Consider the following 22,828-nt stretch of genomic DNA (forward strand, 5'->3'; position numbering starts at 1 on the left):
AGGTGCACTCCCCAAAGGGAAATCATATAAAAGTAAATGGCTTGAAAGAGTAAACACAAATGAAATAAAGAAACAGCTGGTGATCACCTCTTCCATTTTAGTTGCAGTACCATGGTGCTATTAAACGTCAATCACAGACTTACAAGCAGTGGTGGGTCCAAGATATTTAAAAAGGGATCTCGGGAACAGTGAAAGGGCATAGCTGAAAGAGGTGAAGCCCTAATGGCTTTGCTAGTAATGCAATTTGAAGGAAAGGTCTTCTAGAATATTCTGACCTCAAATTAATGGAAAGGCATAATGAATAGCTGCCTGAACATTAGGACTAAGCACAGAGATGATGTGTTTAGCAGCAAATGCTAGGTAGAACTGACACAACTGCAAATTTGTGACTTTCTGCCTTTCTTCATTTCTCTTGGCTTCCCTTGATAATTATATTTCCTGAGACAGTCAGTTACCTGCTTGGCATATCTTTTAATAATGAAATACTTAATGCAGCTAATAAAAGTCTTACTGTTCTATTCATACTGCTAATACTGAACTATACCCTTCCTCTACTGCCACAGCATTTCAGTGAGAATAGAATGATGTACATCCTATTAAATACCACCAAATTATGAAAAATTCTGCTTATATATCGCACTGTACCAATAACTTGATTTTTGGAGTAGAATGGGGGAAACTGAGCCTTTGTCGTAGCCTGATCTAATGTATAATGGTGAATGGTGTGGTCAATTTTGCATTTAGAACCATTACATAGCCCCTCCAGGACTGTCTGCATATAAAGTGTGCTACTTGTTTCAGGGACTCTGAATGGAGAAATTGGCCTGCGTCTATAGAGTACTTTGACCAAGGTTTTCAAAATTGGCTGATGATTTGTGGTGCCTCCATTTTTGGGTGCCCAACTTAAGAGAGCTTAAAGGCTTTTCATAAGGCAGGTTCTCAGCACCGTCTGAAAATCAGGAGCCTTTTGAAGAATCTCAAACTGAGCACCCAAAAATTCAAGCACTCAGACTCCCTAGTCGCTTTTGAAAATCTTGGCATTCACCTTCAAAGCCTCAATTCTGCAAACATTTTTTCATTTGCTAAACTTACTCACATGCGTAGTTCCATAGACATCATTAGGACTACGCACAAGCTTCAAGTTTGTAACTGTTGCAGGATCAGGGCCTAAGTCATTTCTGATGGCTGTTTGGTGATCATTGTGAAATGAATTGATAGTAGTCCAGTTCCTAGCAAACAAGTGTCTGTATCACAAACCTGTCATCTATAGTGGTAACCACTTTTACACCCTCCTTGGCAGCCTTGATCAAGAATGCAAGCCTGATTAGACATGGAGAGCAAACTATCCTCTGATCTAGGGGTGGGGCAGGGCAGGATTTGTGTTTTTGATATACCTGATGTATGGATAAATAAGACACTTCACTCCCCAGAAAGAGCAGCCAAGCATCTTTCACACTGATTTTCAAATAATTATTTTGAAATGAGATAAAATGAGGAAGTAGCAGGGGATGGCTCTGAAGAGGTTTCTTTTCTGTTCTGTTTAGTCTTATTCTCTGCCCATCATTATATTAGCCAAGCACATTGGTCTGGAATAACGTGGAAGGCAGAGAGAAGTTAATGCAATATGTAACGAGAGATATGTAAAAGGGATAATATTAGTAGGTAGAGATAGAAGAGCAAAATATCACACAGGAGGAAACGAACATAAGCAGTAAATGAAATAAGAAACTGAAATGAGATGACCAGGAAAGAAGCACTCAGGATGATACAAGAGGGGAAAGAGGTCAGTAATATAGGTACAACAAGCGGTACATGTCTCGTGTCATAGTTACGAAAGTTTGTAAGAACCTGTCACTTTCCTATTACACTCCTCTGTGGACAAAAGGCTGGATTCAGGAGGTAGAATCTTCAAATATAAGAGTTTGGACATTGTCTCTTAACGACTCAAGATAAGCCAATCTTTGGTAAAGACTTGGGGGAGAATGTTGTTTTCCTTACAGCCCCCACTTCCCCATTAAACTAAACCAATATTTTCATACGGTAGATGTCCTAATAGCCAGGTCAACATAAGGTCTTCATAAATTATTAAAGAGCAGCTCCAGTTCCATCACCCCTCCTACACAAGGCTGTGTGCAAACTACAATCTAGCCCTGTGTGTTTGTGTGCCTAAAGATAATGAGAAAGAGATCAAATTTAAAGAGCACTCGAATTTACTTTCATTTAGTTCCACTGCATTTCTAAGTTTTAAAAATACAAAAGCAATGAATAAATAAAGCAAATGGAATAGTAAACTATATAAACACTAGCAAAAAAAAAACCCATTGTAAAATTGACAAGAGAGCCAAGTGACATCTATACTATTATATTCAAGAATCAAAACCATAAAGACCTTGGACCTGTCCGTGTTTGACAAGGAACTGTATTAAAGAGCCTGGATTCATCTTGTAACAGCTATTTTGTGGCTGAACCAAAACCTAGATTTGAACAACTTTCTATTTTGGGGGAGTGGAGAGGGCTTGAAATCCGGATATAAACTTTGTGGCTCAAAACCCTCTTTTCTTTTAATGGCAAAACACCATCTTAAATTCAGTTTTACCTCATGAACTGTATGCAACGGAACAGAGGGTGTAAAGAGGAATGGGTTTGCTTTATAAATTCACATTAGAAGAGCACTAATTCATTCTTCAAAAGGATTCAGAGTGCAGAAGCATAAAGAAACTGGAGTTTGAATAAATGAATTAACAAGAGACTAATTTGAAAAGGGACAGTAATGAAAAGGTGCCTACTTGAATGACTGGCACAGCACTTACAGAAGGAGAAAAAGAGAGCATACTTATAAAGTATCATATAAACTATCAGGATTGGCAACCAATATATTTAATAACGGCTAGACTATAAAATTTTAGCAATATGTTTTCCTTAGAAACCTGTTCTGCAATGAAAGATCCTTCCTGCCCATTTTCAGTGCTGTTAAGTAACTAAAGGAGTTGGAGAGCAGCATGCCACTCTGAGGAATCCAGTGACAGCTTTGTAGTCAGAAGTAGAAGAGATGATGTAGAGAATGAGTTGCATTTTTAAGTTGAGTAAGAAGGATAAAGGAAGTTGGCAAACTCTGTGGATAGATTCTACAGCTGCCACCAAGGATCCACCCCCAAAATAGGACAGAAGAGAATAGAGGAGTTCTTGGTGATCAGAACTGGCAAAGCAGTGGCAGAAAAAGGGTAAAATAAGACTCTAAGACAATGGAAATCGGTTGGGTGTAGCCATGAAGGACTTTGAGAATGAGGAGAACATCTCTGAATTGGAAACAAAAGTCTTTTAGGGTGAGAAAGAAAGTCTTTTAGGGCGATTGAGTATAGGGATGAGGTTCTGGAAAAACAAGTTAAGTGATTTTTGTTCAAGACATAGAAGACAGACTTGTAATACTCAAGGTGCTACATGACAAATACTTATATGAGGGATTCAGAAGTGTGTTGAGATATTAGCATATGTGGGTTCTGAGTGTAGTAATGTGAGATACAAAGGAACACTTGCTTACAAAGGGTACTCCAAGTCTATGGATCGGAAAGGAAGGTCCGGGTTGAAGGAGGCTGTTGATAAGCTGGAGATACAGCTGAAATTATTTTAGTTGCCAAGTATTTGTCTTGGTACAAAGCCAGACTACATGTATAAGACAAAGGGAAGGGCAGGGTTAGTTAAGGATGTGAAGGAGATGAGAAATTGAGTCACTCTGGTATAAAAGTGGTAGTTAAGTTCAAGTTATTAGTTGCCCAAGTGGGAAGAGGTATCTAGAGAAGTGTACAGAGCTGAGACCAGAGCGAAGTGTTGGGGGCCAAGTGGTTGAGGCCAAAATTTTCAAAAGTAGATCTAGAAAATCAGGTCACTTATCTAAGAGTTAAATATGGACTAGAAACCTAACTTTAGGCTTCTATGTTTAACAATCTGGGCCTTACCATCCAAGGCATAGTGACCTCTAGAGGCAAAAAGCAATTAGAACTATAACCAAGTGAGGAGAGAGCTAGTGACATCTGCAGGACAACTGAGGAGAATGGTGGGGTCAGTAGTGTCAAACGCTGTTTGGATTTTGTGGATAATGTTATGCGAGGGAGCTATGATCACCTGGGAGTCACTAACCACCCTGAAGACACCTGTGAGGTTGGAAGACCAATCTGAATGAATCAAGAATGCTCTGGTTGGGAGAGAATAAGAGAATGTTTTTCTCCCGTATTTTGAGGAGAAAGGGAAATTGAATGTGGGGTGGTAGATGCTGATGGGGGTCAAAGGTGGGTTTCTTGGGGAGTGGTGTGATGACCACACTGTAAAGTCTGATAGAGACAGGCTGACAAAAGAGTTTGAGACATGGTGAGGTGAGATGGTAAGGGTGCAAGGAGGTTTGTTTGATTTTCTTTGAGAAGCAGATAATGTTAGTAAGGTCAGATATGGTGAGGCAAAGATGTTGGAAATTTGAGGAGAGTCAATGGTAGTAAATGTAATGTTGTTGACTGCCATGATGCCATCATACATGGACGCACTTTTTGGTGTAGACCAATATGGCAACCTCTCTGCACTGCGTGATGGGAAGAACAGAGAAGGAATTGGTTGAAAGAATCTGATAGAGTTGAAAGAATGAACAATGATTACCAGTGCTTTTGTAGATTACAAAATAATCAATACCGGTTTTTGCAGATAGAAGGGAAGCATTACAGATAGCTACATAGCATTTACAGACTTTATGACAGACAAGATTTTGGTGCACCATCATTTTGTCTTTTGCTCTGAGAGCACAAGTTCATCCATTGTAGTGAGGATTCTAGAGGGACAGAAAAACTGAGAAAGTTTCTAAATGGGCAAGTCGGATGTGAGATGTGGGAAGAATGGAGTTATATGGTAGTTTCAGTCGTAGAAAGTAGAAGAGAGTCTGGGATAAAAAGGAGTCCACAGAAGTCAGGGGTAAAAAATGTTCAAGTTAATATTAGCAAAAGAAGAAATATGGACAAGGTGCCAGGTTACTGAGGTGGAGATTAAATTTATAGGGAATAGTCCTTGAATCTGAGCAGGCAACTAAGTGGCTAAATTGCAGGGGGATATCCTGATTATCAGATCAAGGGATTTGGACTTGCATTTGGACAGGAACAGGCTGGGCCGAATTCTGCTGAAAGTGGTGTTGCATTGGCGTAACCAAGAGCAAAATTTGGCCCAAACTTTCTAAGAGGGAGATGAAATTGTGGGTGATATTGTTTTCAGCTGCTGTTGAAGTGGATGTTTGTCATAAGTGGGAAGCTCAACAAGCAGAGGCGACGTGATAAACTGGCAGGATTCAGAAAACAAAGGGAAATGTTCATTAGCTGAAAAGATAGGCCAAGTGCAGAACTTGAGAGCAGAGTGGATGGGAGGGGCAAGGACGGACGGGGTTGAAAAGTAGTTTGTTGACAGTGCCGATATTGGCAAAATCTCTAATGGACTACCTGGGAGCATAAACTCACTGGGGATCCCAAAAGCTTAACACTGACCCTGTCAACTGATCTAGTTTCTGGATGCTTGTATGGATTCTATTGCCCCTTCCTTTTGTTTTTGATGGTCAGACCTTTATTTTTTAATTGAAGATGTTCCATCCATTTGTCTGGTATAGAGTCATCTATAAAAGACAAATGTAGTGTGCCAAATTACCTTCCAATAAACAATGGAACATTCAGATCAGATGTCATCTAATTTGTAACTTTCAACTAGGGTGACCAGATGTCCCAATTTTAGAGGGACAGTCCCAATATTTGGGGCTTTTTCTTATATAGGCATCTATTACTCCCCATTCCCTGTCCTGATTTTTCACACTTTCTATCTAGTCACCCTACTTTCAACTATTCAGTCATATCACACAGCAAGCATATCTATTACATTTTTGGTTGTCATGAACTGGCAATATTCCGCTTCCAAGGAAGCTTGAGGTTGTTATTTGTCTTTGCGTTCGTCTCATTTAAAAATACTAGATCCTTTAAATTACTGCTTGAGAGAGTCATATTTTGCCTTTTAGTTGTTAAAAAGACTTCACATTCCTCCAACAATATAAAATGCCCTGAGGGTCAACAACCACAATTCTGCAGTTTGGGGGTTGGTTAAGGCAACAAGCTATTCAGAGTCAATGATATTCAAGACTGAAAAATAATTTTTTTATTCTTCTATTTTATTGCCATAAAAACAGCTACTTTTTATATGTGGCTGGATCCTGCTCCCACTGAAGTAACTGGCTTCAGTAGAAACAGGGTTGGGACCTTGAAGGTTAAACTAAGAGCTATGAAAGGTCTTTGGGGGAAATTGTTTCCTGATCCATTTATTGATTGATTTTGATTCATTATAATCTCTGAGTGATTTGAACAGGTGAAGAGTTGTTTTCTGCTTTTTACTGTTCCTGTTCAACAGGAGTAGCCAGGAAACAAACTGCAGCCCCAATTGTCAGTATGATCATAGTAAAGGGGATGTTGCAGTGGGATTGCTAGGGGGTGCAGGTCAGTGCAGATTTTGGCCCTAGAACTGCGGTATGGTGCAAAGTATTTTTTATTTTTCAGAAAAGCTTCAGTTTTAGTTTTAAACTTATGTAATGAAACCAAACAAAAATCATAGCACCCTTTCCAGACAAAGCTCTGTAACTACATTTGTTCAAAATAAATATACAGCGTTCTTCAGCAGATCGCAGTTCAAGAAAAAGTGAAAATAGCCCAAATTAAAGAGACTCTGTCAAGATAAAAAATAATGGGCTAAACCCTGAGGTGCTTCCTCAGACCTCAGTTCTGCTATTCAATGCATGCAGGCTCTGTGGTGCACCTGGACAGAGGTCCATTAATTTCACTGGGACCTGTGGAGGGGCAGCAAATTGCAAAATCTGTCATTTGTTTTCACTAAGTTCTGACCCAGGCAAAACTCTCATGGACTTAAGTGGGAGTTTTGCTCAAGTTTGCCCTTAGTAAAAACTGAGGGTCTGATCCTATAACCATGCATGGTGCTTAGTGCATACCGTGAGCCATCCTGCTTACTAGAGATGAGAGAAAGAATGGGCCAATGGTTAGGACACTAATTTAGAACCAAAGGAGTACTTGTGGCACCTTAGAGACTAACCAATTTATTTGAGCATAAGCTTTCGTGAGCTACAGCATCCAATGAAGTGAGCAGTAGCTCACGAAAGCTTATGCTCAAATAAATTGGTTAGTCTCTAAGGTGCCACAAGTACTCATTTTCTTTTTGCGAATACAGATTAACACGGCTGTTACTCTGAAACTAATTTAGAACCAGATTCAATTGCCTCCTCTGCTACAGACTGCCTGTGTGACCTCAGACAAGTCACTTAGTTTCTCTCTGCTTCAGTTCCCCATCTGTGAAATGCAAATACATTAAAGACTGGGGTACTGAGATAATATGGTATTGGGGGCCATGTGAGTACCTCAGAGAAGTAAATAGTAAGCTTAGCAATATTAGCCCCATGTTTTTAAGATTGACATACAAGTCTACCTCTCTACTTACTATTCCATCAGAGCACCTCCCAGTCTTTAATGTACCCATCCTAACACCACTATAATGTAGGGAAGTGCAATTAGCCCCATTTTACAGAGAGGGAACTAGTACCTAACCACTGGCCCATCCCTCCTCTCTTATGTTATCAAGTGTTATCCTCTCCAAGTGTTATCAGTAACATTTAGATTTTAGACATTTAGAACTTTCCAATATTTATACCGTTTGTTGTTTGCATTTCACTCACTGTGTTCAAGTTGGACATTAAACCTCTCTAGGTTAATTTCACTCTCTTTCCAGTCCATTTCACTTTGTGGTTGTCAGGTCTCAAAAACAGTGTGGTTATTTGAGTTGACAGCACTGCACTGACATGTTTTTAAGTTATTAGAAAAATAAACTGTTTTCAATGAAATTTTATAATGAAAATCCTGTCTTTTTATATTAGGCTTAGTAAATCCCTCCCTTCAAAAAATTAGAATTCAGGGCCTTAACTATGTTGACAGTGTCTAAGTTTTCCACTTCCGATGCTTTTTGTGCTCTATAAATCGAATTTAACTGTAATAAGAAAATAATAGTACATAATGTTTGTTTTACAAGGTGATTGATCTCTTGGCAGCCTGGCAGGCTTTTTTATTGATTGATTGGTGGATAATGTCAGAATGGATATGTCCTGAAGGTAAAGAGCTGACACTTAAATCCATGTGTGACAGATTACCATCTGTATTTGAAGACAGGTTTCTTCTGGAAATTGCAAAGATTTCCAGAAGAAAAGAGAGAAAGTGACATGAGAGAAATTTGTTGAAACCTGCCTCAACCTTTCCATGCTCTGAGAACATTTGCACAACACTCTGTGCTTTGTGGGCACCATGTTTTCAAGGAGAGAGGGATTTAACTTTTATTTGGTCCATCCTTGTCTGACAGGTCTAGTTTTAATTTTGGTAATTAAGAAAATGCCTTACTGAACAACCAAACCCACAAAACTAATTAAATTAAAAACTTTAAGTTACTACTTGGTGGCTAATGATTATCATATGTTATACTTAATTAGCTCCTTGGAAGGGAAAAGATAGTGATGTGGTTAAAGGAAGGACATTAAGGGAATCAAGGAAGCTGGGTTATGTGCTTGACTATTTCTTTTTCTGGATGTTTTTTACTCCATGTATGATGCTAGGCAAGTCACTCATCATCATCTTCCCATCTTGGTTTTCCCATCTGTAAAAATTACCATAACAATACTTACCCAGCTCACAGGAATGTTATGTAGTTTTAATTCATTGAGTTTGTAGCATGCTGACCTTTGTTATCATCAGATGGGTGAGGCACTATGTAAGCGTTCAAGTATTATTTCCTCCTGAGAGATGTAAAGCAATTTACAGGCCATGAGCTATATTCTGAATTTACATTCACCTGTGCAGCAGTGGAACTTGCATGCATGTATCTGAAGGCAGAATATGCTCGTATAGATCTTAACCCACCTCCAAAATGCAGCCATCTCAAGGTAAAACACAGCAGCTGCTGCAACCGCCCTAATCAACTAGTATTTTGGGATAGGAAATGAAGAAAGTTGCATCCAAATTAAACTGCACAATATCAACTTTCAAATGAGTAGGACTCAAAAGTAATATTCTTTGATAAATAAGGGGAAAAAATCAGTTTTGCTAAAGGATTATTCCTTGTAATGAGATTGCATAAAGACTGAGGTGGGAAAGAGGAAAACGTTGGTTATTATATCAGTAAAATTCATATGAAACCCATATGGAAAAATACAATATTTTCTGCTTATATACCACTGTGTCTCTCTTGAGCTTAAAGAGGCAAATATTATTATTCCATTTTACAGATGGGGTAATTCAGGTAGTGAGATGTTGAGTGACTTACCCAAATTCTTAGTAGAAGTCAGTAGCAAAACTGGGACTATAACTCCTGACTCTATGCAATCCCCTAGACCACAACCGTCCTGCGGTTTTTCAGGAATAGCATAGCCTAAATTCAGACTTAGATTCCATTGCAACTCCATCGAAGCCAGTAGGGTTTCAACACTGGGGCTGAGGACAGAAATTGGCCCTATAGAGCTAATAAAATGTACTGGACATACACTATTTGAAATATTACAGAACTAGCCACTTTTCCTGATATTTAAAATAGCCCATGGAATATGAACAGTGCTGTTGATATGTTTACATTAATTCCTATGTGTTAAATATATTTCAGATATATTGTCAGATGATACATATATTAAGCATAGTTCTATTATTTGCCATATAATTTTAATACCGTGACTATTGGCCACTCTGGTCATATTTTGCATGCATTTTTATTTATTGGTGTATATTTTACATAAGTGTGCAATACACAGCTGTGCCTTCCGCCCCAGTGACAGATGTACTGCCTAAGCAGTGTGGCCTAGTGGATAGTGCATGGGATTGGAGCCCTGGGTTCTATTTCCAAGTCTGCTGGGTGACCTTGGGCAAATCACGTCACTTCTCTGTGCCTCAGTTTCCCAATCTGTAAAATGGGATAATGCTATTGGCCTCTTTTCTAAAGCACTTGGAGGCCTACTGATGAAAAATGCTATATCAGAGCTAAGCATTATCATCACTCAGTGGGAGCAACTCAGGAGAGAACACATCAGCAGACCAGAGCTCCCAACAGTCGCATGTTTCGCAGGACTGTCTTGTGTTAACCCACAAACCCTTCCATCCTGTCAGGGGAGCCAGGCCAAAACTGAGCAGCACGGCAATTCCATGCACCAGGGCCAGGCCGCAACACGTGGAGTGGGGAGCCAAGCCCAGCCAACCCTATGGGACAGGTGCCACATGATCTGCCACTCCAGGGTGAGTGTGGAATCACTCTGGAACTCCCCTCCCATGGTCTTCCCTCCATCCAGGGGCAGCACTTTACCCCTTCACGACCTGCCTCCACCACCAGGGGCAGCACTCAACCCCTCTACCCCCCACAAGCCTCTCATCCCCCCACGGGGGCAGGACCTGTCCCATTTTAGCCTCTTCAAATATTGGGAAGTATGGAAGACTAATATCTACATCAGCAATGGCAATTGTAGTAACAAGATTTTCAAATGACTGGCAACTTTTAAAGGCAGGAGAGCAAGGTCTGGTCTATACTTAAAACTTAGGTCGACATAGCTACAGCACTGAGGGATATAAAAAACTCCACATCCCTAACTGCCATAGCCATGGTATAGCTGCAGCTAGATCAATGGAAGAATGCTCTGTTGACCTAGCTACCGTCACGCAGGGAGGGGGAGTCCCTACAGTGACGGAAAAACCCCTTCCATGGCTATAGTCTGCATCTACGCTATGGGATTGCTGCAGCATATAACTATAGCATCAGAGCTATGTCACTACAGCGTAGATGTGGCCTGCACACACAGATGGTATGACAGTGACATGGGGAAAAAGAGAAACTGTTAGGAAGAATGAGTAAGCTAGTCCACTCCCTGGACAAAATAGATGTAATTGTCCAGGACAGGGGCAGCGAAAGTGTGAGGTAACACCCCTGCAATGGAAATATTGTGGGGGCTCCACCTCCATATAAGCTCATGCATACCAGGGGGCTGAGGGGGTGAGAGAGTGGATGTTGCAGGGCCCAGGGAGGAGGAGAGGCAAGAGCAGGACCCAGAGGGGCTGGAGCAGATGCTGCAGGGCGTAGGAGCAGGGAGCTAGTGTAAATGGTGAATCCTCTGTAACTTGAAGTCTTTAAACCATGATTTGAGGACTTTAGTAACTCAGCCAAAGGTTAGGGGTCTATTTCAGGAGTGGGCAAGGTTCTGTGGCCTGCAATGTGCAAGAGGTCACACTAGATGATCACAATGGTCCCTTCTGACCTTAAAGTCTATGAGTCTTATAAGGGGCTGAAATGGACCCAGAATCCAATAGGAACCCCTGCAACCCTCCTTTCCAGCCTGAAGCTGATTGGTTCCCTCCCCCTCTGACTGAGTATCAGTACCTCCTGTCACTTCCCCTTCTGTCTCTCTGCCTCTCCTGTCCCATCATGGATATTCTAATATTGGCCTTATTAGTCCTGATAATCTGTCATTAATCAATGTAACATGGGGTGTGAAGCTTTTGTAACCAGTTGAGCTTGGTCTTGGAGTACATTGTTTTCTGGGTGTGACAGCATTTTAAAACTGTAAAGGGTTAGACAGACACATGCAGTTCAAATATTTGTCCAGCCATTGAAATGAAGAGCCTTACTTCCAGCATACAAGCTTGCTTTGTAAATTGTTGTCAGGTATCTGTCTAAGAGAGAAGTGGTGATTGCACATTGATTGCCCTTTCAGTGTCCTTTAACCAGCTTATGTAAAGTTTTAAATTCTATGATATCCAAAAAACCTGTACTTTTTAATTTATTCTGCATATAGCAAGGCAAATTTTTGGTAGTGTAAATGCACACACTCACACACAAATCTGATCCAAACCAGGACTTTCCAAACATTTGCAAACCTACATGCATTATGCTGAGCAGATCTTAGTGGCACAGCACCAGTCATCTCCATTCATCTTCACAAAACATGAAAAGAAAAACAATAAATGACTGACAGTTCCCTCTGGTCAATTTGAAGCCATGCAACTTATCACAAGACATTTGTGTTTGCTGTTCCTTTTTTTAAAACTGTCCCTTCCACCCGACTCCCAGTTTAAGTTCCTAAGACAATTGAGGACAATCCTATGCATAAAGCAATTCTACATTGCAGAATCGTATTTCCTCTCCCCACTCCGTTCATCTAAAATTAGTTTGTAAGGGTTATAGAGAATAGATGGAGCTTTATAAAGTGTTTACAAAAAAGGAGCATTTAAAAAAATGTACTTGGATTCATTCACCAAAATTGTGGGCTATTCGCAAAAGATTAAGACCCTGATCCTGGATCGCATATGCAGACTCTTGAATCTTCATTAATTGACTTCAGGAGGGGGCACCGAAAGGGTGTAGGCTCTGCACTAGCAGAAGAATTGCAGGATTTGAGCCGCAACTTTAAAATGTAGTTTGAGATGGGCCTGAGCTGCAGAGTCTGAATCCTGAATTTTCCCCACCTTAGGGGTGTTCAGAAGAAACAGGGATTTGGTTTGTTCCCAAGGACAGAAATAGGGGGTAGCCTGTAAAATTTGCTTCTGGGTCCAAAATCCTCGAATGGTTTGGGTTGTTTGGATGCAGGTGTTTTGATCTATGCCTATATCTAAATCTAATAGTTATTTATTTCTCCTAAAGGGTAATGATATCATTCAAGATGATTTTCCTACCTTTGTATTAACCACATTTTTAAATTTTATTTTATTTTAATTTTATAAAAATTATTGAGAGGAAAAAAATGAGACACTTCGGGAGCTAATGGGACTTAATTTAGAAGCTTGAGTGCAGAAGTTGTTGCCTATACCCCTCCTTCCACAAAATAATAAATATGACCTAATATTCCTTTGACTAGTAAATTCTAATGCCCTAGTGGTTTTTATCTGTAGTGTGTTTTCCATTTCTACCTTGCTGCATGTTCCTCAGTGTCTATAATTCAGCGTTTGCGGTGTGTCAATCACATGGATGAGTAAAGAATCACTTAATGACGCTGACTTACTGCAATAAAAAAAGAGCCTTCAGGGTTTCATTATTAATACATTTTAAACCCATCACACACCTTAGCCTGCATATTTGAAATGAATGGCAGGTTGTCTGAGCAAAGCAATCTTCAAACACTTCAGTTTTCAAGGCACTTTAAGTACCCACCCCCGTGGAAGAGTGTACCATTTCTGCATTTTCACATTCCTTGGGATACTGCAGAACAGAAAGCTGTGGATAGAGAAAAAGAGAGAACTGAAACCTCTTGAATGTAATCTCTGTTACCACCTGAAAATGGTACACGCAAAAATCAAAGGCAGTTTGATAGTCCTCATTCAGACAAAGCTCCATTAACTTCACTGGGATGTTTGACTGAGTAATGAGTGCAGGAATTTTCCTAAATGCCGGGCATTTAGTGATCAATTTCCACGAGGTATTATTTTTTCTTTCCATGATTTATGTGAATATAGAAGATTCAGTGAAGAATAGACATTTTTTGGAGACGTGGTGCAATTCACATCAGCCACTTGGACACACTGAGGTTGGGCACCAATCGGTTTAAAGATAAATGAGGCCCTCACCCTTTCACACAAGCGGGACCATTTGTTATTTTCACATGCCTCATAACAAGAGTTATTTATAGCTGTGGAAAGAAAAATAGTGGGGATATAGGCTTGGTGCAATTTATATGAACCAGTCAGACATGATATGGTTGGATACTGTTCACTTTCAAATGAAATGCAGAATGTGCTGCCCTCCATAGAGTGAAATAATTTTTACATGCCTTGTCAATCTCGTTATGCCCATGGAAAGAAATACAGTGAAAGCAGAGACATGGCACTATTTATGTTTTTTAGTATGTTTTTGCAGTTAACAGTTTTGACCTCCATTGTGTTTTAAAGGTCCTGGTTTCGAAAGGCCGCACAAAAACTCACCCCCACAGTCAGTATTTCAACTAAAAGGCTTAAAAAGTACCAAAGTCATGTGGGGGGTAAGGGAGAGGTTCTCTTTCTTTGGACTCTCTCTGTTTCACCCAAATCCTGGTCCAGATTCTCTGCTGGTATAAATTTGAAAAGCTGTATTTTCAATGGAGCTACACTGATTACACCAGCTTAAGATCTGACTCTCTGAGTTCAGGAAAGTTTTAGTTAGATCCCATATCATCTTCACAGACCCTGAAAGAAAAGCTAAATGCTACTAGAATTTGGTTTCAAACACGGTGAAATACAATGGTCATCATTAACAAGTCAGTCCTCCTCCACAGTTACCCCACCATGTTGTCTGAGATTCAGCAGTGATTTCCTATTCAGAGTACATGCGCTCAGAGTATAGGGCAATGTAGCAGCTCAGATATCAGTGTGTTTACCATGAGTAAGAGAGACCTTCTTCATGATGGGTAACTACTATGTGTACAGAACATGACGTGTTATAGTTAACATATAATCAGGAATTCCTTTTTGGCTAAGATTTTTAACTTGGCTTGGAGATTTTTATAATCTGTAGTTATATATACCCTAGGAAAGCTTGATGATTGGGATCACCTGGTCTTGAACAGTGATGGTCTTCCATCACGAGATCTGTAAAGCAATCCCAACTGTGCAGAATGGGATTGGAAAGAATTGTTAATAAGACTGCAAGCACTTGCAGAGGAAATAAATCAGTAGGACTTGTGATGTATTGTTATTGTTATTATTAAGATGGGACTGTTTTAGCCACAATTTGACATCAAATGGGATCTGTCTCCAGTCTTTAGGGCCATGATATTCTGAAGTTCAGTCCAGGGTTTCTCTTTGCTAAAGGCCAACATTTTCAGATTTGGAAGCCTAAAGCTACTGTTTTAGACACCTGACTACTGGGACTCAGTTTGAAAATGTATAGCCAAAGAACTCACTCCAGTTGTTTTTTACACTGATTCAACCTGGAAAGATCAGCTTGCATGTAACATGCAAGTAAGGTTTCTTCTCTTAACTCAGTTTTATCAGTGTGTTGCCAATGCATAAAGAATTCAACTAGCCTTCCAAAAATCACATAAGAATTGATTCTGCCATTACTCCCATTGAGTAGTATCTCATTCTATGAATAGTCCCATTAAAATCAATAGGGCAACTTGCAATGTAAGGTACTACTCCACATTAATAATGGCGTTTCAGAATCAAGCCCACAGTAAAGCTCACCCTTACGCCCAGAGTTTTTAGTATCAACCCACTGGATCACGTCTTCCTCCTTTGTACTTGTCATATAAGTATCAAATGAGAAAACTCTTCTAACTGCAAATGCAGTTCAAGCATCTGCCTCCCTTACTCACTCTGAATAGTACCTCACTCTGTTGTCTCCAGTGGGACTACACCTGGAGGAAGGTACTACTAAGAGAAAGAGTGAGAGAATCTGGCTCTCACTGATTAAAAGTTATATTATACTGTACATGATCCAGGTTTAAGTTCTAACTCAGTTATTCTTCTGCTGTCATATTTTGTTGCTCTATATATCCAGAAATATTACACAGTAGCAGGCATAACTACTTACAAATACCACCCTACATTCTCACAGTAATTACGTGTCTTTTTTAAAGATTTATTTACTTGTTTGCTTATTACATGTATTAATAATAATTTAATCAAGCATTTCTTAAAAAAATAATCACCTCAAAATCTTCCTCTCTCCCCTATATATCAAAGTAATTATTTTTAACTGTACCAGGTCACTCAACAGCCCTATTCATATCTTTGGCAGATTTCCATTTCGATGTGATCATTCTTTTAACACCTAGACTTGCTCTTAGCAGGATTTGTTTTTTAAATGGCCAATTGATATTCCTAAAAGTTTCCAAGTTTTGCTGGTAAGAGGCTTCCTGGATCACTGGGAAAATCACTCTCCAAGATCATGTCAGGTCTTGTTTCCTTCACAGGAGAATATACTGCACTGTGTGTGTGTGTAACATTACCTCTCCTGTCCTGTTGTATAAAATCTCAAAGAAAGGCATATATAGTTTGCTCTTTGGTTCTCTTTAACAATTAGCTGTTTTCAAATGAGTTGTGAACCCACAGTCCTTAATCTGGGAGAGGACAGCTAACATGGCAAATATTGCAATGGAGGTTCAGGGAAGTATGATAGTTCTGTTATGCAAGGCTTAACAGGATGGAGAAGGGAGAAAACTTTTCTTAGAAAAGTTGGGGCAGGGAAGTGGAGCTTCCAGCTTGACAAAGGAAGCAGATCTGTTCTGACAGAGCCCTTCACAACACTTTGGTAATTATTTTAAGTGACACACACTTGATCCTGCACTTCATATATGCACATGACTCCCAAATGGAGTCATGTGCATATATGAAGCATGCGACAAACAATGTTGCATACATATTATGGGAATATTGCATACATAAGCATGCGACAAACAACAACATGCACTAATTCAAAGTCTGCCCTGCATTAACAGTGAATTAGGAAAGGTAGACATAGGGACTAATGGTATTCAGTGGACCCTGTATTTACACCAGAGACAAAAATCACATATTTTCTTACGTGTTCTTATAGCTGTGTTGGTCCCAGGATATTAGAGATACAAGGTGGGTGAGGTAATACCTTTTATTGGACCAACTCTGTGTAAGAACTCTGTGTAAACCTGAAAACTTGTCCCTTCCACCAACGGAGGTTTGTCCAGTACAAGATATTACTTCACTCATCTTGTCTCTCCCATATTTTTTAATCATTTTTTAAATTTTTCATGCGAATTTAGTTCCTAATAAAGGTTCTAAACCGACAGCTATGGAGACTGAAGTCTTCTGTGTAACCACAGGAGCAGGTATGTCTGAGCAGCGGACGCGTATGCTTCCCTGCCTATTTCCACCAAAGTACCTCAGCCAGATTGATCTAAAGGTACCACCTCTATGAGACAGAAGTAGTTCAGTCTCAAGACCATTCAATCTTTCACCTCTGTTAGAGAGCCAATAAGAGTGGGAAGAGGGAATGTTTTGGTGATATTATTTCGAAAGACAAGGTGGGTGAGGTAATATCTTTTATTGGACCAACTTCTGCTGGTGAGAGAGACAAGATCTGGCACTTACACAGAGCACTTCTTCAGGTGTGCATAACTCAAAAGCTTGTCTCTCTCTCACCAACAGAAGTTGGTCCAATAAAAGATATTATCTCACCCACCTTGTATCTCTAATCTCCTGGGACTCACACAGCTACAACAACACTGCATACATATTATTTCTAATCAGACAGCTGTATAGTTGGGAACTGCACAAGCTCCCATATTCCTATCATTATTCTAGAAAGTAAACTAATCTTTTCCCATCCGTTCCTCACAGACATTGATGAGTGCTTGGTAAACAATGGTGGCTGTGACCATTTCTGCCGAAACACTGTTGGTAGCTTTGAATGCAGCTGCCAGAAGGGCTATAAACTACTAACAGATGAACGAACCTGCCAAGGTAATATTCTTTTATTCTGTTTTTATAAAGTGAATCTTTAATTTGAATGAATCTGTTTGTTTTTAAATCATTTCTATTGCAGATTGTAATCACAAATCGTAGAACTTTAAGCCAGCGAAGACGTATTAGGTGACTATTCTCTAGGGGCTGATACGAGAGTTTTTTTACAGTGTCATTTCTAATGCTATGTCCAGTCTAGGTTTTAACGTCTCTACTAATAGGAATGGCATGCAATTGCAGTAAGTCTAACAGAAGCCTAAGCATCAGTGTGGTGTAGTGGAATAAGCACAGGTTAGGGAACCCTGAGTTCTAATCCAAGTTCTCCACTAATTTGCTGTGTGCCACTGGGCAACTCCTATAACCTTTCTGGGACTGGTATTTATCTCAGTTACACTGGGTTAAATCCAGAGTAGGCCAATGGGTTTATAGTATTGGAACTGAAATAAGAATCTGGCCTCTGTCTTAATCCCCCGTCTGTAAAATCAGGATAATGAGACTTACTTACATACTTCACAGTGATATTGTGAAAATTTAAAATACACTTCATATATGTTATATTGATTATTTGCTGCATGCATTGTCATTGGTCAGATGAGTCACATGGTATTGTTTCTTTTCCTCGACTAGTTGAGCACATACCCATTTCCAACAAACTCATGCATTACAATTCAATTTCTGCAAACATTTGTGCAAATGAAACTTGACTGCTAACATGTTCCCAGGAGATAACAGAAAAGGTGAATGTACATGGCCAGAGGGAGGGCAATTTAAAAATGTAAGGAAATATTCATGGAAATTGTTTTTCAGGAGATGCCCATCTCTATTACTAAGTGAATGTTTGCATAGTGTTTGGAATGTGTAATGGGATATACATAGTACTAAACAGTATTATTATTTTGGGGTTTCTGATACTTCCCCATTACTCATCAACAAAAGGAAGGGAGAACTGTTTTTAAGGATACACAAGCAATTTCAAAAGACTTTCCATTGCATCTCATTGGTTCTGCCACTGTCTGGAAAGCCTACCTCACCCTAACTGTGTGGTTAGACACAGGGGAGTCACAGCAAAGTTGACTAGTGCTGGGCAAAGCACAGACTGGCACAGTTTGTGCCACATGACCAGACAGGAATAGCACTGCAGGATTGTGTCAGACAAGGACAGTTTGGCAGGTGTGGAATGAGACACTAAAAATAGGGACAACAATTTTTTAAAAGGAAGACTCTCTTCATCACACAATTAGGGGTGAAAGCAATAGATTTAACAGCCATGATAGAAAACAGTAATTCATAGTAATACTTGAAACCCATTAGTCTGGATCTTCTCTCACCTGGTTTAAAGAGAATGTCACTCCACTGAAGCCAATGTAATTACACCAGTGTAAAACTTGAGAGAGAAATCAAGCCTCATATTTCTGCTATGCAGGCTCTGGCACAAAGGAAGAGAAGGACTGGATTTATTTGTATAAAGCTGATGGTCACGATTCAAAGATTTATTAATGGAGTTTTAAATGTTCCTACAAATAATGATGAGATATTTTGGGTGCTGACAGGAAAACGAAGGCATCATTTCAACAGTCAGAACTTGTTCACCTGCGTTTGGTTTATCCATGTGCCTGGGTTTCTGAAAGAGGGCGTTGATAGTGAACATTTATATTTTGGATGCTATTAACAAAACTATATTTAAGGGGGTGATGGTTTTTTCCCCCATTTTAAAATCCTCCTTTTATTTGCTCACAGCTTTTTCAATCCACATCCCTTTTGATCTGATATATGTGATTAAAGTGCTGTTAAACATTTAAATTAATAAAAAAATATTAAATTGATTAGGCTTAGTTTTAGCCTCTTAGTTTGCATAATTGATATTAGAATTTGACAAAATAAAAATATATCTACTGTTACTAAGAAGAATTGATTAGTACTAGATATTACAGCTGATCTGTGTGTAATTTGCCAAAACTTAATATATTTTAAAATCAATTTAAAAAGTGTAAAGACACAAGTTTTGGCTATCCTTCCAAAAGTGATATCTGAACCATTCTTCTCCCTGTCATGTGATCAGACAGAGTGCTGGCCTGAAAATATGAACATTTTTCATTCCCAGTGGTCTGAGGTGAAGTGGGGTGGGGGGGCACTTTGTATCCTCTGGGCAGTGCTTTGACTGGACATGTCAATTTGCTCCTAATCTATTGGTGTAGCAGGTACATCACTACAAGTCCAAAGGATTCCTGGGACAGAGAAGTTGCTCCAATCACAGAAGTTTTGATTCATCATATTATGAAATGGGGGAGAAGCAAGTTTTTTCCTGTTTGATGCCTGAGATATTTAGGCCCTAAAGACAGATTACAACAAAACAGCATGATGCTTGCTTCGAGGAAGAGAGTGATTTGTGATTATTTAGCTCCTGTCTGGTGCTTCAAGAGATAATTGGTGAACTCATGCAATCAGTATGACTGCTGATGATGAATGAAGGGAAGCTAATAGAGATCAAGGAATCACTGAAGTGTGAATCACCTGTATTTTGTTTTGTACTCTGTGGAGAAAATGTAGTCAGTGGAAATGGTTATAGCTTTAAATGGTAGGCACTGGAGAAAAAAGTGATCTGAGGTTGGTGACAGTTGCATTATAAATCTTTCTGGTTTTTCTGGTAATTGCTGGGAAAGGCTAACCTTAAAAGTGTTGTTGTGACAGTCATGGAAGCTTCTTTTGCTTTGGCCCTTCCACGGTGTGAATCACGAAGCTTTAATTTCTATTTATGGAAGAGCATGTTGTTGTTCATGTTGTTTACAATTTTTAAATTCATTTTTCCTATACTTAATAGTTATTATGATTATTGTTGTGACTTTTATTTTGCGTCCAATGTTGCCTTCCATCTGAAGATCTCATTTTATAAAGAAAGAATAATTTCAGTTACGAATTAGTATATTTGAAGAGTTGATTTGGGAATCAGTCATGAAGGGAATGGTTGTTGCACTATGTTTTACTCAGAATCAATGTATCTTTTTTGGTTTTAGTCCTGTTCTAAATGCATCTGGTTTAGATGGCTCCTTAATTTGGAAGGTTATTATAGAGGCTCATCTGCAGATTAAGGTAGTGATCCTGCAATCCTTAGACAAAATGCTCATTGAAATTAATGGGAATTTTGCCATATTAAGGGCTACAGAATCAGGCTCTAATTGTGTCCATGAGTATTAGTTTCTTAGTTACAGAGAAGTACCAGTAGAAGCAGTGGTGGATTAGCCATTGGGCCAATAGGGCCCGTGCCCAGGATCCCTGGTCAACTGAGGGGCCCTGTAAAAAAATCCACCACCAGGTGACGGAAGCCCAGAGCCCCAGCTGCTGGGCGGACAGGTCAGGGGAAGCCCCCAAACCTGCCCCCCCCCCAGTGGCTCCTGATTCCACCCAAAACCACAGATTGGGAAAGCCTCCCTCCCCCCCCAGCAGCCCCCGACCCTGTCCCCGGCAAAAGCCATGGGGCTGCAGGGGATGCCCCCACTCCTGACCCCCCCCACACACCGGCAGAAGCACCAGGCAAGTAGTGCGGGAGAAGCCCCAGCGCCCCAACCCTGGTCCCCTGCAGAAGCACAGGGGAGGGAAGCCCCAGCACCCGGACCCCTGCTCCAACCCTGCAACTGGTGGAGCTCTCACTTCCCACTGCGGCCCCAGGGCCGCGGCATGGGGACAGAACTTCTCCAGTCTTGGAGCCGAAGTGTGGAGAGGGGTGGCAGAAAGGAGCAAGACGAGCAAGCTGCAGTGGTGGGGTGGGCTGGGGGGGACACTGTGTGGAACAGGGGCAGGCCCCAGGAAAGGGGTGGAAAGGGGTGGGGTTGTGGACAGGGCCACAGGCAGGAGTGGAATGGGGGCAGGGCTGCAGGCAGAAGTGGTGGGGAGGGATCTCCCACTTGCTCTGGCCCAGGGCCCCAGGAAACTTTCATCCACCTCTGGCTGAAGGGGAAAAACCTGCAGGCATACAGATCTTGCTACAAGTATTTTTTTGACTAACGGATGCAAAATGTAAATTAACTGTTGCTGCTGCTGCTTTTCCTTACTATTTCCATTGTTGTCATCACTCAGTAATTTACATTTTTCCATCAAGGGCACTTAATGTGAAACTCTGAGGTTCACTCACTTTGCCTCATTTCTTTGTAGTCTCTTCATTATAGGTTCCTGAGCCAGCTTTAAGATATTAGGGAAACCTAATGTGATTCGTCTTTAACTGACCTGCTTCTATCTGTTTATATGGCTCCCATCACTATAGTATCTGAATGCCTCACGCAAAAATATACTCAGAACACCTGAGGTTTTAGTTTGCACCAGCAGTGTCCACACGGGCAAATTACAGCACAGCACATTGGGGCATGCTGCAGTTCACACCCCCATAGTCTGACCTGGGGGATGGGGGCATCTAGATGTAGCTGAGTCTCAGTCCTAATTCCTTAACCATAAGACTGCCTTTCCTACTATAGAGACACAAAATGGGTGAGGTAATATCTTTTATTGGACCAACTTCTTTTGGTGAGAGAGAGAAAAGCTTGAAGAAGAGCTCTGTGTAAGCTCTTCTTCAAGCCTCTCTCTCGGCAGCAGAAGTTGGTCCAATAAAAGATATTACCTCACCCATCTTGTTTCTGTAATATCCTAAGACCAACACGGCTACAACAACACTGTATGCATTTCCTCCTACAGTGTGTTAACATGATGAAATGAAAATTCATTGGTGTCAGACATTTTGAAACCTGCTGATCACTAGGCCAGTTGAGTTCAACATTAGCAAACGGTGCAACTCATATGATATACCATGTAATGGATGTGGAAAATGGTTTGCATTTATTCGTTTGTGGCCAAACCATTTTCAGCCCTGGTTGTGGGATGAACCTGCTGTTAACACACAGTGTATATCTCTGATGATTTTCTAGGGCAGTGCTTCTCAGCCTTTTCCATACTGCAGCCCCATGTTACCACAGATTTTTTTTTTTTGTTTGTTTCCTCTCCTGCTGCAGCCACCAGGCTTGAGAACCCATGTTCTGATACAAACAGTCCTGTACTGAGATGCTGCTTTCCCAGAGTCCCTATTTTAAGTGATCAAACTTAAATTAGGAGTTGTTTGGGTTTTTTGTTTTGTTTCGTTTTTTAACAATGAAGACATATGTATAAATTACTAGTTATTTTAACAATGCTCTTGAATTTAAGAGGTTGGAAATTCTTCAGTTCAGGGAACGTGCCTTAGCATGTATTTGTATAGCACCTAACACAAAAGGTCCAAGTCTTGATCAGGGTCTTTGACATAACAGAAATATTAAATAATAACTAGAAGATCATGTATTTGTAATGTGTCATCAATA

General features: G+C 40.2%; 1 protein-coding gene across 1 annotated transcript in view; it reads left to right on the top strand.

Annotated features, from left to right (window-relative positions):
- The window catches only part of SCUBE1 (signal peptide, CUB domain and EGF like domain containing 1), a 298,416-nt gene that overhangs the window by 201,414 nt on the left and 74,174 nt on the right, over window positions 1-22,828 (top strand). Inside the window, exon 9 of the mRNA XM_077807450.1 lies at window positions 17,370-17,492. Coding sequence (XP_077663576.1) covers window positions 17,370-17,492 — 123 coding nt within the window. The remainder of the gene's footprint in view (window positions 1-17,369; window positions 17,493-22,828) is intronic.

The sequence above is a fragment of the Eretmochelys imbricata genome, chromosome 1, assembly GCF_965152235.1.
Source record: "Eretmochelys imbricata isolate rEreImb1 chromosome 1, rEreImb1.hap1, whole genome shotgun sequence".
Taxonomy (NCBI): Eukaryota; Metazoa; Chordata; order Testudines; family Cheloniidae; genus Eretmochelys; species Eretmochelys imbricata.